Here is an 18,458-nt window from a genome sequence, read left to right on the forward strand (position 1 = left end):
TTGAGAAATAGTTAATATATATTTATTAAGATGGTATTTACCATCTTAGGTTGATTAGCTCATATGTCAGGAGTATGTTTAACTTTTTAAGAAGTTATTTTGCAAGTTGGTGGTAGATTTTACATTCCTACCAGCAGTGTATGAAAGTAAGTCTCTAATTTTAGCAACTTTAATGGTGTATAGTGGTGTTTCATTTTGGTTTTAATTAGCATTTTCCTGATGAATAATGATGTAAAACATCTGTTTATGTATTTTATTGGTCATTCATATATCTTCTTTTGTCAGATGTGTGTTCATGTCTTTTGCCACCAAAAAAAAAAAGTTCCATCTCGCTATTAAATTGTACTATTTACTTAAAAAAAATTTTTTTTTAATACAGTTCATTTGTTACATATATCTTGACTATTTCTTCAAGTCAGTGGTTTGCATTTCATTTTCCTAATGATATCTTTTGAAGAGCAAAAGTTTTAAATTTATCATTAAAAATAAAAAGAATTTTATCATTCTTTCCTTTGATGTTTTGTGCTTTTTGTGTTTTATTTAAGGAAACTTTGCCATCTCTAATTGCAAAGATTTTTTTCCTGTGTTTTCTTCCAGGTGTTTTATAGGTTTTGCATTCAGATCTATGGCTCATTTACAGTTAATTTTTATGCATGGTGTGCTATAAAGATCAGTATTAATTTCTTATATATCTAGTTGTTGAAAAGATTTTCCTTTCCCTATTCAATTGCCTTTGCACCTTTGTCCAAAATCAGTTAAATGTACATAGGTGTGGGTTTCCTTGGTGGCTCACTGGTAAAGAATCCACCTGCCAATGCAGGAGACATGAATTCGATCCCTAAGTCAGGAAGATCCCCCTGGAGAAGGACATGGCAACCCATTACAGTATTCTTGCCTGTAAAACACCATGGACAGAGAAGCCTCGTGGGCTACAGTCCATGGGGTCACAAAAAGAGCCAGACACAACTTAGTGACTAAACAACAACATATATAGGTGTGGGTCTGTTTCTGAACTCCTGTTATCCTATTCCACTGATGTATATATATGTTTGTCTTTTTGCTAATGCTGAACTGTCTTGATACTGTAGCATTAGAGTAAATCTTGAAATCAGTTGTCATGTACTTTCTTGTTTTTTCAAGATTGTTTCAGCTGTTATATTTTCTTTGCTTTTTAATATAAATTCTACAGTTTGTCATATCTATAAAAAGAAGCTAAAATAAAAATAAAAAAGGAAGCATGCTGGAGTATTGATTGGTATATATATTGAATCTGTAGGTAGATTTAGGGAGAATTGCCATTTTTAACAATGTATTTTCTGATTTATGAGCATATTTTCCATTTGTTTCGGTCTTCATTTTTTCTTACCATTGTGTTGTAGTGTTCATTGTAAAAGTCTTGGATAGCTTTTTTAAAAATTTTAATTGGAGGCTAATTACTTTACAATATTCTGGTGGTCTTGGATGGCTTTTGTTAGATTTGTTTTTAGGTTCCTAGATTTGTTCCTAGATGCCTGTGTTTTTTGTTATTGTCTATGCTATTATTTTTATAAGTCTATTTTCTAGTTGCTTGTTGCTAGCAGCTACGAATACAGTTGAACTTTTGTACTTTAACCTTGTATCCTGCCACTTGCTAAATTCGTTTTTAATTCTAGTAATTGTTTCATATATTTCCTTAGATCGTCTTTGTAAACAAACTGTGAAAAATCTGTTAAAAAAATCTGCAAATCAGTTCAGTTGCTCAGTCGTGTCAGACTCTTTGTGACCCCATGGAATGCAGCACACCAGGCCTCCCTTTCCATCACCAACTCCTGGAGTTTACTCAAACTCATGTCCATTGAGTCGGTGATGCCATCCAATCATCTCATCCTCTGTGTCCCCTTCTCCTCCTGCCTTCAATCTTTCCCAGCATCAGGGTCTTTTCAGATGAGTCATTTCTTCTCATCAGGTGACTAAGATTTGTAGAATTCTCTGCTTTTCTTTTTCTGTCAGTTTGATTGTGTATACTTTGAGCCTCTGTTGTTAGACATGTACAATGAGTAATTATGTCTTCCTGATGTTATTTTTATTATGAAGTGTTTCTTTTTATCTCTGGTAATACTGTTTGTCTTGAGTCTATTTTATCTGATAGTAAAATAGCTACTCCAGCCTTAATATGTTTGCTGATGGCATAGTATAATTGTTTTATACCTTTACTTCCAATCCACATATGTCGTTTATATTTAAAGTGTGCCTCTTGTGGATAGCCTATATTAAAATACTTTTTTATTTACTCTCTCAATGTCTGACTTTCACCTGGAGAAATTAGGCCGTAAACATTTAAATTAATTATTGACATGATTGGATTTAAGTTTGCCATTTAATTATTCTCTCTACCTTGTTTTTTTATTCCTGTATACCTTCTTTTGGACTATTTAAATGTTTAGTCTTCCATTTTATTTTATTTAATTTTTACTCCCCCCCCCCTTATTTTTGGTGGGGGAGAGATTTGGTAATGGTTGCTTTCAGAATTACAATATACATACCTGTCATTTCATCATCTACTTAAAGTTAATATCCAACCATTTTGCTTAAATGTAGAAGCCTTAACAACTATATAGATTGCTTTAACTGCCTATTGCTGACTATTAAATTATAGCTGTTGTATATGTTACATCTACATTTACCTTACTAGATAATGTTAAAATTTTGCTTTAAACAGTTTTTAATATCTATCCACCTATTTACCATTTCTCTTACTCTTTCTTCAGTATTAAAAATCCAAATTTCCCTCTAGTGTCATTTTTTCCTTCAGTTGAAATTATTTCCCTTTGCATTTTTCGCAGAGCAGGTCTGCTGGTGACAAATTTTCTTGGTTTTTCTTCATCTTAAGGGTATTTTTCACTGAATATGGAATTTCAGGTTGATGAATCTTTTCTCTCAGGATCTTAAAGATGATGTTGTGCTGTCTTCTGTCCTTGGTTTCTGTTGAGAAAATCATCATTTGAATCATTGTTCTCTGTAATATGTCATTTTTTTCCTAGCTGCTTTCTGGATTATTTTAATCTTCAGTTTTAAACAGTTTCATTAAGATACATCTAGGTGTGTTTTTCTTTGAATTTATCCTATTAAGTGTTTGATTTACAGCTCCTTGAATCTGTAAATTTTAAGTCTTTCATTAAACTTGGGGAATTTTTCCACCATAACCTTTTAAAAAATATTTTTTCTTAGTCTCTCTCTTTCTTCTTCTGTGATTCCAACTATGTCTAGGTTAGATCTTTTGATATTGATCCACAGGCTGTTGAGGCTCTGTGGACTGTTCTTCAGTCTTTTTCCCTCTTTGTTCTTCAGATTGGATAATTTCTCCTGATCTGTCTTAAGTTCATAGATTCTTTCCACTGTCATCTCCCTTTTGTTACTAGTCCATCCAGTGAGTTTTTAATTTTTTTTTTTTGTTATTTTTCAGTTCTTAAATTTCATTTGGTTCTTTTTTATGATTTTTATTTTTCTGCTGATAATTCCTGCATTTTCCTTTATTTCAAGTGTGTTTTCCTTTCATGAAGTGTAGTTGTAATAGCTGCTTTAAAGACTTGGATAGTTCCATCATCTGCATCACTAACATCTGTTTATCATCTGTCCTTTAAGAATTGCTTGCATTTTACGGGTTCTTTGTATGCTGCATAATTTTGGATTTTTATTCTCAAGATTGTGAATGTTATTTGTATAGACTGTGGGTCTTTTTAGAATCCTCTGGGGATTGTTGCTGTTTTTATTTCTGTTTAGGTTTAGACCATAAATTCTGTCTTGCTTCCGAAGGCATTGGTTCAATCTTAGTTCCTTTGAGTCTTTTTTATGATGGTTTAGAGCTAAGGGGTTAGTTTTAGACTTTTTCAGGTTTTTCAAATCCTGTTTTCAGTTTTCCAATCTTTTAATACATTGGTTTGGATCTGTTTCACACTGATAACACAGGGGTTAGTCTGAGACTTGTGTGCTTTGTTCAAATCTTATTACACTTTTCAAACCCTTTGCTAAGCTGGTTTGACTATGTTCCATACATACATAGCTCAGGTTAAGCAGTGATTTGTGTGGATTTGTACACAGAATTATGAGATTACCTTCTTTGCCTGCCTTTACTCGTGATTCACTCACATTCTCTGGTATGTAGAGACCCCTTTTCATGGATTCTAAGGCCAAAAAGTTTCTACTGGAATTTAAGCTGTCCATGCCAGTCTGCAGGTGGAGCCCATCATATTGCAAAGCCACTTATGAGAGGGAAAAAACTAGAAAGCATACCTGTGTAACTCACTTCTACCAGTTTTAACTCTTCTGCACAATCCACCTGCTTTTGTTTACTTTTTGAGGTCCAGAGTTTTTAGTTGTAATCAGCAGGAGGAATGGGCTATAGTGGGCGTATGCCACCATGCAAAAGCGGGACATTTCTATATTAAAGCTGTAATATTGGACCTCATGTACAGAGAGCTGAGAATCATTTTTCCCTTTTTGTGGCATACTGACATTGTAAGTCCCTGTTATTTTTCTGTTTTTCCAATCCCCACGTCAGTCCCCATCCTCCCAGAGACAGCCGTACTAACAAGTTTGATATTTGTCCTTAAATAGTTGAGTCCTTGTAAAATAGCTAGTGCTGTTTGTGTATTTGATAATTTACTGAATTGACATTGTACTATAGATCTTGTTCTGTTTCTTTTTTTAAATTTTATTTTATTTTTAAACTTTACAATATTGTATTAGTTTTGCCAAATATCGAAATGAATCTGCCACAGGTATACCTGTGTTCCCCATCCTGAACTCTCCTCCCTCCTCCCTCCCCATACCTTCCCTCTGGGTTGTCCCAGTGCACCAGCCCCAAGCATCCAGTATCGTGCATCGAACCTGGACTGGCGGCTCGTTTCATACACGATATTATACATGTTTCAATGCCATTCTCCCAAATCTCCCCACCCTCTCCCTCTCCCACAGAGTCCATAAGACTGATCTATACATCAGTGTCTCTTTTGCTGTCTCGTACACAGGGTTATTGTTACCATCTTTCTAAATTCCATACATATGCGTTAGTATACTGTACTGGTGTTTTTCTTTCTGGCTTACTTCACTCTGTGTAATAGGTTCCAGGTTCATCCATCTCATTAGAACTGATTCAAATGTATTCTTTTTAATGGCTGAGTAATACTCCATTGTGTATATGTACCACAGCTTTCTTATCCATTCATCTGCTGATGGGCATCTAGGTTGCTTCCATGTCCTGGCTATTATTCCACAATATGCTTTTTAGTTATGTTTGTAGATGTGTAGAGATGGTTTCTTGCTTCTAACAACTACATAGTATTCTGTAGTAAGCATGTATCACATTTTACTTTTTTTCCCCCTAAGAATGGTCACCGGTGTTACTTCTAACTCCCTGCTACCACAGACCTCTGTGTGTAATTCTTACCAACTCTACCTCTAAAGTATTGTCTTGAGTTTGTTGGTTTGCCATCTCTACTGCAAAACTTTAGTTCAAGTTCAAGCTTAAGCTTTCGTCATCTCTTACCCATACTGTTGCAACAAACTGCCAACTCTTCTCTTTTCATTCACTCATCCTCTGTGGGTCAATTTTTTCATACAGCATCCAGTGTGGCCTTTCTAAATCTATCTGCCATAAATCTAAGGCAGGTCTCACACAGTTGGTTGGAAAAGGGGTGTCTCAGAGATCCTGGACGACAGCTTGAGAACTGCTACTCTACCACACTTTGAGCCACCTAGAAGATACTGTGTTGCTACTAAGTAAAGTTTGTTAACTATATAAGTGACTGGTCTTAGATTTGGAAATTTGGATCTAGCTGTATACCAGATTTCTGGCCGGTGTAACTCAGATAAGATAGTTCCCTTCCTTTAGCTATGAAATCTAAGTATCATGTTGCTTAAGTAAGACAGGGTGCTCTGACATCAAGGTTTAGGGCTGAGGCTAAGGGAAAAGGAAGATGGATCAGACTAGAGCCTACAAACTGTTCTTTTCCTTCTTTATTCTCAGGGGTACTATTTGGTTACTGTCCCTCTGCCAGAGAAATAGAGAAGCCTGGATATACCTTCCAATAGACCAGGGGATCTTCTGAAGGGTCATCAAACACCCTGTTACTTTTACTACTTTCTTTTATTTGATGAATTTAGGAAAGAATACCTATTTTGGCTATAAAGTGATCATTATGGAGAGTGTTTATTCTTTCTGATTACAGTAAAGTATAATAACAATTTTATGTATTGTATCAGGCCAGCTGTTTTGTTAAAAAATTACAATCTAAATTGTTTTTGTTATCAGGCTTCTTAGTTTTTTTGCACAGGTAACCAACTTGATTATCTTCTTAGGATATAATACAATTAATAGGAACTTTATCCCAGACCACCCTTTGTGGTATTTCTCTTTGTGTCATGTTAGTAGCAGGACCCAATGCTCCATAAAGGATAATAGTTTCCAGTACACTATCCCTCACGATGACTCCTTAAGCGGTTCATCATCTGCTTCTTCATGTGAACCAGTGAGTGATTTTCCAGCATCTTTCCGAAAATCTACCTACTGGATGAAGATGAGAAGGATCAAGTCAGCTGCTGCTTCCCATGTAGAAGGTATCAGTATTGTTATCTTATTCTATCTTATTCCAAAGACAGAGAACTCTCTACTTACATTTTGAGGTCGTGGTTTAGTCGCTAAATTGTATCTGACTCTTTGTGACCCTATGGATTGTAGACCAGGCTCCTCTGTCCATGGGATTTCCCAGGCAAGAATACTGGAGTGGGTTGCCGTTTCTTTCTCCAGTATTTTGAGGTAGCTATTGTAAATGACTTTTAAAGTATTAAGTACCACATATGTGTTTCTTATTAGTGATTGAATTTTCTTTTGGCTGTGCTATGCAGCTTGTGGGATCTTAGTTCCCCAACACAGGATTAAACCCGGGACCCAGCAGTGAAAGCACTGAGTCCTAACCACTGGACAGCCAGGGAACTCCCTTGAAATTTTTTAAGGTGTCAGGCTGTCACATATTATTAGTTTCATGAACTGTTCCTCTATTTTACTGAGTGAAAGTCTGCAGATCTTATTTCTCTAGGCTATACTGGTATCACCTTTCCTTTTCATATGAATTGAACTTTTTTTTCCATTGTTCTAGAGTGATCCTCTGTTGAAGGTTTAGGGGCAGGTGGTAAAAGGGCTATTCTAAGTAGAATTTTCTTAGTGGTTATAGTCTGAAGGGTTCTTAGGAGCCCTTTATCTTGGACAGTTAGCCTCAAATCAGGATCAAACAAATCACACTGCCTAAAGGACCTTATTATTCACAGGGAACAATGAATTACTTGAAATGGAGAACAGTACAGAAGGAAAAGGGGAGGTTGAGTCAATTAATGGAAAGTTATATCAACTTCCCTAAAAAACTTCTTGAGGCCTCGCTCGCTGATGATCTTTTTCCTTTCATGATCTTGTGATAGATGATTTAGCGGCAGGCCCAGATGTTCACATATAAACCATACTAAGATTTTGTTTTGTTTTCTTGTGTTATTTCAGGGCCAGGTGGAGTGTCAACCAAAGGGAAAAGGAAACCCAGGCAGGAAGAAGATGAAGACTATCGAGAATTTCCTCAGAAGAAGCATAAGCTTTATGGTAAGGGAGTAACTTTGCTAATTCTTTTTCCCTGGGTGCCTAGGTTTTGTTCTTTGAAGGTGAAAGGAACCTTAGGTTTTGGCCCTTAAGCACTTCTGAGCCCTTTGAATTTTTTGGCAAGGAATGGCCTCCAACTTGCCTTATTTTTTACCCTTTTCTTCTCTCTTGACTTAAGGGAGTCAGTTGGTTGAGGGAGTGGGGCAGAGCATGTTGAGGAGGGAAGAGATTTTGGTGGTAGCGCAGGATCAGCAGAGGTGATGTGTCAGGCTTCAAGTTTCTGTTTTGCGTCAGGGAGGAAGCAGCGGCCTAAAGCTCAGCCTAATCCCAAAGCCCAGACTCGCCGTATTCGGAAGGAACCACCAGCTTATGCAGCAGGTATGCTTTCGGAAGCTTTGTGAGATCCAGTTCTCTCATTCTGTCTTTTTTGTTGTTGCTGTTGGTAAAGGAATGATGTACCAAAGCATTTCTTTAGGAGGCACTTACTAAGGACATAGATTTGAAGATAAGTCATGTTCGTTCAAATTTTGGCTCTTTGTTAATTCTTTGACCTGTGTCTTAATTTCTGCAAACTTCAGTTTCCTTGTCTCTAAATAGGAATAATAAAGCAGTCAGAATTGTGAAAATTAAATGGGATAAAAACATTCACCAATCTCTGGCACATACAAACACTTAGCACACTGATTGTTACATATCTCAGTTACATATCGCACTTTTACATGCTGCTATGAAAAATGTTACTCATTGTCACTTATAGGTCAGTAAAACTGGGGAAAAAATTATTGTCCATTTCTATAAGCCACTGGGCTTGGGAGTGCTTCTTGGATGGTTTTTGTCATGGGAATTGAGTAGGAGTTTCGGAAACTCTTCACTGTCTGAAAAAAATTATTTCTAGAAGTTATATACAGCAAGAGTCTTTCCCCCAAGAAGAGAAAAAGCCACTTTATGATACTTTTCCTCGAGTCTGAGATTGTGCTTTTTGTTTCTGGAGAATACTGCAAATTTTAAGTGTTCCTTTCTCTCCTTTGTAGGCAGCTTAGAGGAGCAGTGGTACTTAGAAATTGTGGATAAAGGCAGTGTCTCCTGTCCTACCTGCCAGGCAGTGGGGAGAAAGACCATAGAGGGCTTAAAGAAACACATGGAAAACTGCAAACAGGTTAGATAATTTGTGGCATTTCATAACTCTTAGGAATTTTTACCCAAACTGAAACCTCCGACACTGTGTTGGATATGCTGATTATTGTGGAGAAGAGGCAGCATTGTGTCATAAAGAGTCTGACAGACTTTGGTTTGAATCGTCATTCAGCCACTTACTTGTTGGGTCATTTAGCTTTTCATTTGTGGACCTCAATTTTCACATTTATGAAGTAGCTACCTGTGTAAGTCGTGAGGATAAAAAAGAAGTACTTGATGCTAAGTGCCTGTCCCATTTCTGGACAAATACTGGCATTCAGTAAATGGTAGTTCTTATTATTTTAAAAATGCATAGCTGTTACCTTTTTGCCCTTGAGGACATGACAGTGAATTTGGGGCATTTTGAGATTCATTATTATTATATAATTTGGGAAATGAAGATACAGATGAGACCATTTGCATAAGACTTTGTGACATTCTGTTTCTTTGTTGAACAGTTTGGCACTGAGCAGCATTTTTCCCTTGTAGGAAATGTTTACTTGTCATCATTGTGGGAAACAGCTTCGTTCACTAGCAGGGATGAAGTATCACGTCATGGCAAATCATAATAGCTTGGTAAGAGTGTCTTCTGTCCTTCATGAACATGTGATATTTGGATGTCTTTACTTGGATGAGTGTAGATACCTCAGTGGAGATGGCTGAAGCTCTGGGACTTTATAGGGTTGTAAGGAAGAAGAGATCCTTTTGATAGAAGAGTTACACACAATGAAATGTGGATATGGAAGTATTTGAGGTATTTGTGTGTTTAGGGTAGCCCAAAGGTTCATATCCTGGGAGATAGAGGCTTTTAACTCTTAGTTCCTTTACATTCACTTTACTGTTAAGGAGAAGATGAAGAAAGCCAGGAGTCAGATAACTTAGATTTCGTGATCATCAGCTTAGGTTCTAGTCCAGTCCTTGATTCTCCTCATGGAATTTTTTTCTGTGAAACATCTGCCTGTTTGTTTCTCTGGTTTTCTAGCCCATTTTAAAGGCTGGAGATGAAATAGATGAGCCAAGTGAGAGGGAACGTCTCCGAACAGTTCTCAAGAGACTGGGAAAGCTGAGATGCATGCGTGAGGTAAGAGCCCAAAGACAGCAACTCCTTCTGCCTGGAGCCTCAGGTCAGTGTCTTTCTGTTACTTGCTCCCATGTCTCCTCCTCCCTTACAGACCTAGTTTTGTGTCATCTTCCAGCATCAGACTGACTTCTGATTTTCAAGGTCTCCTGAACTCATTAACAGTTCTTTATTTTCTTTCTCATCTCCAGAAATGTGTGTGTCTCCCTTTTCCTTTTGTTTGAAGGAGTTTCTTTGTCATCCTTTCTTTTGTGTGATAAAGAGGATCGTAGTAACTTCATGTGAGAAACTTTGATATTGCTGGGTATTTGGTATTGGGATGGAGTTCGATAATAGATCAAGGAGGAAGCTCTGACACAGAGGAGGTATACAGTTCTAGTTTGTTGAATGCTTACTAAATTGGTTGAACTTCATGCTTGGTGGTAGAAAGGATTGCAGTCGGGCCAGGGAAAAGGAAGGGTTGTGCCAGTGGGGAATGTTGGAGAGGGTCTAGTAATATCAGGGTCTAGTTGTGTGATATGGCTCTTTAGAAATTAGAGGTCATATCAAAATATATAAGATTAAAATACAGGCCTTTCTCCTGTGTTCAGAGTTGCTCTAGTAGCTTCACCAGCATCATGGGATATCTGTACCATGTGAGAAAATGTGGCAAAGGGGCTGCTGAGCTGGAGAAAATGACCCTGAAATGTCACCACTGTGGAAAACCGTATAGATCGAAGGCTGGACTTGCGTATCACCTGAGGTCAGAGCATGGTCCTGTGAGTACTGATTACTTTCCAGACCCTGTTTAGGGGTTTATTCTGTGGTGACTGCTTTGCTGCTACATCTTTGTATATCCTTGGTTCCTCATTTGTAGTTCCTTTTATTCTGAATGTTTTTGTTCTCTTTTTCCTTGTTTCTTGTGCTCTTCTTTCTGCTGTTTGATCACTATTAGATTAGAGAAATCAAAGTTTATTGTATAGTCTGGGTTGAAGTAAATTCAATACTATATTTTTAAGGCATAAGGCATTCTCCCTTAGCTAGAAATTTTATGGGACTCTATCCAGCTGGTTCGGTCCCTCTATTCCAGTTTTCTCATCCTGACTTTTTCTTTTCCTCATTACATTTCTAGGCTCCCCCACCTCTTGTTCCTTTTTAGCACTAAGTTTCAAGGTATAGTTTAGATATGGTAATTAATATTCACCCTTTTTAGTGTACAAGAGTTCTGAGAAAAACGATATATAACTACTACCACAATCAAGATATAGAACAGTTTAATCATTCCCCCCAAATTCTTTTGTGTCCCTTTGTAGTCAGTTGTTCTTCCCACTCCCAGCTGGCTGACCACTGATATATTTCATGTCCTTATAGTTTTGCCTTTTTGGGAATGTTATATAGATGAAGTTGTACAGTATATACCTTTTTGAGTCTGACTTCTTCCTCTAAGCATAATACATTTGAAACTTGTCCATGTCTTACATGTATCATTAGTTTTTTCTTTTTTGTTTCTGTCTAGGATTCCATTCTGTCTAGGATGTTTCACAAGTTGCTTATCCATTCACCAGTTGAAGAGCATTTTAGTTGTTTTTAGTTTTTGGCAATTAGGAATAAGCTGCTGTAAATATTTACATAAAGGTTTTTGTATGAAAATAAGTTTTAATTTCTCTTGGGTAAATAAAACCTTAGGAATGGGATTGCTAGGTCATATGATAAATGTATGTTTACCTTTATAAGAAACGGCCAAACTTTTCCAAAGCAGCTGAGCCATTTTCTCACCAGCAGCATATGAGAATTTTAGTTGCTTTACATGTTTATCAACTCTTGGCTATTGTCAGGTTCATTTTTGAAATCCATTCTAGTAGAATATAGTGGTATTTTACTGCTGTTTTAAATTTGCACTTCCCTAATGACTAGTGATGTTGACTGTCTTTTCATGTGCTTATTGGCAATGTCAGTCTTTAGTGAAATTTCTTCTTTAGTGAAGAGTCTATTGAAATCCTTTGTTCATTTTATTTTTGGAGTATTTGTTGTTTTACTAATAAGTTTTAGGGCTTCCCTGGTGGCTCAGAAGGTAAAGAATCCACCTGCAATATGGGAGTTCTGGGTTTGATCCCTGCGTCGGGAAGATCCCCTAGAGGAGGGCATGGCAACCCACTCCAGTATTCTTGCCTGGCTTCCCTGATAGCTCAGTTGGTAAAGAATCCACCTGCAATGCAGGTGACCCCAGTTTGATTCCTGGGTCAGGAAGATCTGTTGGAGAAGGGATAGGCTACCCACTCCAGTATTCTTGGGCTTCCCTTGTGGCTCAGCTGGTAAAGCATCTGCCTGCAGTGTGTGAGACCTGGGTTCAATCCCTGGGTTGGGAAGATCCCTTGGAGAAGGGAACGGCTACCCACTCCAGTATTCTGGCCTGGAGAATTCCATGGACTGTATAGTCCATGGGGTCGCAAAGAGTCGGACACAGTTAAGCAACTTTCACTTTCATTAAGTTTTAAATATATTTTGAATTAAAAAAAATAGATTCTGGACACAAGTCTTTAAGCAGATACATGTTTTACAAATATTTTCTTCTGGGCTTAGTTTGTCTTTGCATTTTTTATAGTGTTTTTCAAAGGGCAGAATTCTTAATTTTCATAAAGTTCAGTTTGTCTTTTTTCTCCCTTCATGGATAATGCTTTTGTTGTTATAGCTAAGATATCTTTGCTCAGTAGGATGTATAATTTTCTTTTGCTGCAGTAAAACAGTCATCATAAAATTAATGGCTTAAACAATTTAAGTGTATTATCTCACAGTTTATTAGGCCAGAAGTCCAGGCTCAGCTGGTTCCCCTGCGTAAAACCTCATCAGACTGGACTCAAAGTGTTAGTAGGACTGTTCCTTTATGGAGGCTTGAGGGGTGGATCTGTTTGCAGGCTCATTAAGCATTAAGCTTAATCAAGAATTCAGTTCCATGCAGGTATAGGACCTTATTTCTTTGCTTGCTGGGAGATGTGCTCAGCTTCTGAAGGCCACCTGCAACCTTTGGCTCATGGGCCCATTCATGTTTGAGTCAGCAACAGTATTGAGTCTCTCTCACCTTGGGAATCTTTCTTGTCTCTTTTTTTCTGTCACACCTGTCTTACTTAAAGTCAGCTGACTATGGAGATGAATTAGATTTACCTTAAAATTAAAACTAGATTAATGTTTGATTGATTAACTGATGACAATAGCCTAACCAAGTGGACGCATAGAACCCTTCATGCCCAGGATCATAAGAATGTTCTCCCTAGGTTTCTCCTAGAATTTTATACTTTTTATGGTTTATATCTAGGGCTATGATGCATGTTTATTTCTTTTTATATGGGTATGTGGGTATGTCTTGATTTTTAACCACTTGGCACAACACAAGAGATTTTATCCTGCTAAGAAGCTTTTTTTACCAGTAAAATATGCAGTAAGATGATGGAGCTTGATACTCCATGTGGTTAGCAAGCTAGTAAAGAATTATTTTGATTTTTAGGGCAGGAAGGACAGCCTTTAATCACTGGCTCTAATGGAAACCATTTCTCAGGCCTGTGTTTTACCATGTCTTATTCTTGCAGATATCCTTCTTTCCAGAGTCAGGACAGCCAGAGTGCTTGAAAGACATGAGCTTGGAGTCAAAGAGTGGAGGCCGAGTTCAAAGGCGTTCTGCCAAGATAGCTGTATACCACCTGCAGGAACTGGCCTCTGCTGAACTGGCCAAGGAATGGCCTAAGAGAAAGGTGCTTCAGGATCTGGTACCTGATGATCGGAAGGTGAGGCAGAAACTTGTATTAATTTTGAACCGTTATGTCTGATATTGTGCTTACTACGTGCAGAAAGGTAAACACATTTGAATTACATGACAAATAGTATTTTGCTCCTTTATCCACGGAGATGGAGTACATATGATCCGGCTTCAGTGTTTGAATTCATGTAGGTCCTAGAGTGACAGTCTTTTTCAGAAGTTCTTTAAGGAGCTCTTTTAATTTTAGACTACTTCCAGGGGAACTTGAATTCCCAGATTTTTGTTTGGTCTTTGCCCAGTGTGTTTTTACTTTGTTAGTTCATATGTAGTAGTTTAATATTTAGTTTAGGTAAGAAGTCCTCTTATTTGTTTCAGTTTGTTTTTATAGCAGTAGACCTCCTCTTCCCACCTACTTTCTTTTCCCAAATAAAAGCTTATGCAAAACACCATTTTATATGCTAAAAATAGAGTTGCACTGACTGGGGGTAGTGAGCCCAAAAATGAAAGAAAAAAAATCTTAAAAGCAGCAAAGCAACAGAATATGTACAAGAGAACTCCCATAGGACTATCAGTTGACTTTTCAGCAGAAACTTTACAGGCCAGAAGTGGGTAACATAATGTATTTAAAACCATGAAAAAACCTACAACCAAGTACCCTACCCAGCAAGGCTGTCATTCAGATTTGAAGGAGAGAGAAAAGATTTTACAAGACAAGTAAAAGCTACAGGAGTTCAGCACCACTAAATCAGTTTTGTAAAAAATGTTAAAGGGACTTAAGGATATATAAAATAAAAAGATGTAGAATATGTCTAAAACATTTGATGGGGATAGAATAAAAATGCAGGGTTGTTAGAATGCCTTCAAACTCAAGGGAACAGCAAGTACGTATTTATATGTGGCTTGCTATTGGGTTTCCTCTGGTGGCTCAGATGGTAAAGAATCTGCCTGAAGTGCAGGAGACCTGGGCTTGATCCCTGGGTTGGGAATAGCCCCTGGAGAACAGAATGGCTACACACTCCAGTATTCTTTCCTAGAGAATTCCATGAACAGAGTATCCTGGCTTGCTATAGTCCATGGGGTCCCAAGAGTCAGACACGACTGAGCAACTGACACTTTCACTTTCAAGGTTGCTATATGTAAACCTCTTGATAACCACAAACCAAAAATCTGTAATAGATAAACATGAAAAAGAGAAAGGAATCCAAAACTGTCACTAAAGATAGTCATCAAATCACAAGGGAAGAGACCAAAAGAAGAAAAAGGAACAAAGAAGAATAGATAACCTGAGAACAGTTAACTAAACACAGTAAGTACATATCTGTCAATAATTACTTTAGATGTAAATGGACTAAATATTCCAATCAGAAGGCAAAGTGACTGAATGGATATGAAAATAAGATCTGTATATATGGTGTCTAAGAGAGACTCATTTCAGATCTGACTGACTGAAAGTGAGGTGATGAAAAAAGGTATTCCATGCAAATGGAAACAGAAAGTTGTTCAATACTTACATCAGACAAAATAGAACTTAAAGAGTATAGCAAGAAACAAAGTACATGACATAATGATAAAGGAATCAATCCAACAAGAAGACATAACAATTAAAAATATGTATTCGCTCAGGGTGCTCATGCTCAGTTGTGTCCGACTCTTTGCAACCCTTGGACTGTAGCCCACCATGCTCCTCTGTCCATGGGGTTTTTCAGGCAGGAATTCTAGAGTGGATTGCCATTTCCTCCTCCAGGGGATCTTCCTGACCCAGGGATTGAACCTGCGTCACCTGCATTGCAGGCAGATTCTTTATCTGCTGAGCCATTGGGGAAACCTGTTAAATACATGAAACATACAAATACTGTGAATTCTGTTGATTTTGGATGGAATATATATATTTAGTATATTAAGTCCATGTGGTATAATGTGTCATTTAAGGTGAATTTTCCTGGTTGATTTTCAGTCTGGATGATCTGTCTGTTGATGTAAATGGGGTGTTAAAATCCCATGCTGATACTGTGTTATGGTCAGTTTCTCCATTTTTGTTGTTAAATACATAAAGCAAATATTAACAACCAGTTCTGTACTCTGATTTATCAAAGGTTCTTTAGTTTACTTTCCTTACTTCACCTATTACCTCTACAGACTTGGTTCTGTCTATCTCAGAGAATCAGCTTCCTTTCAGATACTTTTGATTTTTCAAGTAGGAGGATTCTTTACTCACCAGAAATGCAACTATCTGTTACCAATGGTGAACTTTGTAAGAACTATCTCTGCAGATGTTAAAACTTTTTTCTGTAAACTAGTTAACAGGACTTCTCTAATGGTCCAGTGGTTAAAACTCTGTGCTTCCAATACAGGGGGTTTGAGTTTGATCCCTAGTTGGGAAAGTAAGATCCTGCATGACTCAAAGCATGGTCAAAAAAAAAAGTCACTGGAAACTAGTTCCAGTTGTAAGAAGAGACCAACTGGTGTCAAAACATGTGAAAGAAAGTGCTGGGAATAATTCTAATTTTGTAGTATAAGGATATACTAGGTGTTCTGTTCTCTGAGTCTTCTCACATTCTTTCAGGTTGAACCTTAAGTTTTTGGTGTTAGAATTTTTTGAATATCAAAAATTAACATGATTTCAGTGAAGAAAAATGATAAATGCAGATAAGCAAAATAAAAATCACTCAAAATTCTAGCACCCAGAGAATACTGCGGTTAACATTTTGATTTCTATCTTTTGACCTATATACATATATTTCTATTCAGTTCAGTTCAGTTGCTCAGTCATGTCCGACTCTGCAACCACATGAATCACAGCACGCCAGGCCTCCCTGTCCATCACCAACTCCCGGAGTTCACCCAGACCCACGTCCATCGAGTCAGTGATGCCATCCAGCCATCTCATCCTCTGTCTCCCCTTCTCCTCCTGCCCCCAATCCCTCCCAGCATCAGAGTCTTTTCCAATGAGTCAACTCTTCGCATGAGGTGGCCAAAATACTGGAGTTTCAGCTTCAGCATCATTCCTTCCAAAGAAATCCCAGGGCTGATCTCCTTCAGAATGGACTGGTTGGATCTCCTTGCAGTCCAAGGGACTCTCAAGAGTCTTCTCCAACACCACAGTTCAAAAGCATCAATTCTTCGGTGCTCAGCTTTCTTCACAGTCCAACTCTCACATCCATACATGACCACAGGAAAAACCATAGCCTTGACTCGATGGACCTTTGTTGGCAAAGTCACGTCTGTGCTTTTGAATATGCTATCTAGGTTGGTCATAACTTTCCTTCCAAGGAGTAAGCGTCTTTTAATTTCATGGCTGCAATCACCACCTGCAGTGATTTTGGAGCCAAAAAAAATAAAGTCTGATACGGTTTCCACTGTTTCCCCATCTATTTCCCATGAAGTGATGGGACGGGACGCCATGATCTTCGTTTTCTGAATGTGGAGCTTTCAGCCAACTTTTTCACTCTCCACTTTCACGTTCATCAAGAGGGTTTTTAGTTCCTCTTCACTTTCTTTCATAAGGGTGGTGTCATCTGCATATCTGAGGTTGTTGATATTTCTCCCGGCAATCTTGATTCCAGCTTGTGTTTCTTCCAGTCCAGCGTTTCTCATGATGCACTCTGCATATAAGTTAAATAAGCAGGGTGACAATATACAGCCTTGACGTACTCCTTTTCCTATTTGGAACCAGTCTGTTGTTCCATGTCCAGTTCTAACTGTTGCTTCCTGACCTGCATACAGGTTTCTCAAGAGGCAGGTCAGGTGGTCTGGTATTCCCATCTCTTTCAGAATTTTCCACAGTTTATTGTGAGCCACACAGTCAAAGGCTTTGGCATAGTCAATAAAGCAGAAATAGATGTTTTTCTGGAACTCTCTTGCTTTTTCCATGATCCAGCGGATGTTGGCAATTTGATCTCTGGTTCCTCTGCCTTTTCTAAAACCAGCTTGAACATCTGGAAGTTCACGGTTCATGTATTGCTGAAGCCTGGCCTGAAGAATTTTGAGCATTACTTTACTAGCATGTGAGATGAGTGCAGTTGTGCAGTAGTTTGAGCATTCTTTGGCATTGCCTTTCTTTGGGATTGGAATGAAAACTGACTTTTTCCAGTCCTGTGGCCACTGCTGAGTTTTCCAAATTTGCTGGCATATTGAGTGCAACACTTTCACAGCATCATCTTTCAGGATTTGAAATAGGTCAACTGGAATTCCATCACCTCCACTAGCTTTGTTCCTAGTGATGCTTTCTAAGGCCCACTTGACTTCACATTCCAGGATGTCTGGCTCTAGGTCAGTGATCACATCATTGTGATTATCTGGGTCATGAAGATCTTTTTTGTATAGTTCTTCTGTGTATTCTTGCCATCTCTTCTTAATATCTTCTACTTCTGTTAGGTCCATACCATTTCTGTCCTTTATGGAGCCCATCTTTGCATGAAATGTCCCCTTGGTGTCTCTAATTTTCTTGAAGAGATCTCTAGTCTTTCCCATTCTGTTGTTTTCCTCTATTTCTTTGCATTGATCACTGAGGAAGGCTTTCTTATCTCTCCTTGCTATTCCTTGGAACTCTGCATTCAGATGCTTATATCTTTCCTTTTCTCCTTTGCTTTTTGCTTCTCTTCTTTTCTATTAAGTATATATATATTTCTTGAGTGTAATGTATACATATATAGAGAGAGGACATATCTGTATTGCTTTCTCTCTCTCTTGTAACAAATATTTTTACTGTGTAATGCTCTGTCACTAGCTTTTTTATTTTCAACTTTAGATGAAATGTTATATCTGAAAGTCTCCTGTCTTCTGTTAAAAGTCAAACTGTTTTAAGACAAAACAGTAGGCGATGTTTTGAAACATACATAATATGTTTCAGGAACTTAAAAGGA

The 18,458-nt window shown here is 37.8% G+C and overlaps 1 protein-coding gene across 4 annotated transcripts in view; it reads left to right on the top strand.

Moving 5' to 3' along the window:
- Nucleotides 1-18,458, top strand: part of ZNF512 (zinc finger protein 512) — a 31,040-nt gene that overhangs the window by 3,119 nt on the left and 9,463 nt on the right. For 2 of the 4 annotated variants that reach the window (XM_070379288.1, XM_005895746.3), the window contains exons 3-10: nt 6,407-6,594; nt 7,526-7,621; nt 7,913-7,996; nt 8,650-8,774; nt 9,281-9,367; nt 9,774-9,872; nt 10,460-10,627; nt 13,430-13,624. In XM_070379288.1, coding sequence (XP_070235389.1) covers nt 6,407-6,594; nt 7,526-7,621; nt 7,913-7,996; nt 8,650-8,774; nt 9,281-9,367; nt 9,774-9,872; nt 10,460-10,627; nt 13,430-13,624 — 1,042 coding nt within the window. The remainder of the gene's footprint in view (nt 1-6,406; nt 6,595-7,525; nt 7,622-7,912; nt 7,997-8,649; nt 8,775-9,280; nt 9,368-9,773; nt 9,873-10,459; nt 10,628-13,429; nt 13,625-18,458) is intronic. The other 2 variants (XM_070379287.1, XM_070379289.1) reach the window with 2 other exon arrangements.

The sequence above is a fragment of the Bos mutus genome, chromosome 11 (assembly GCF_027580195.1).
Source record: "Bos mutus isolate GX-2022 chromosome 11, NWIPB_WYAK_1.1, whole genome shotgun sequence".
NCBI lineage: Eukaryota > Metazoa > Chordata > Mammalia > Artiodactyla > Bovidae > Bos > Bos mutus.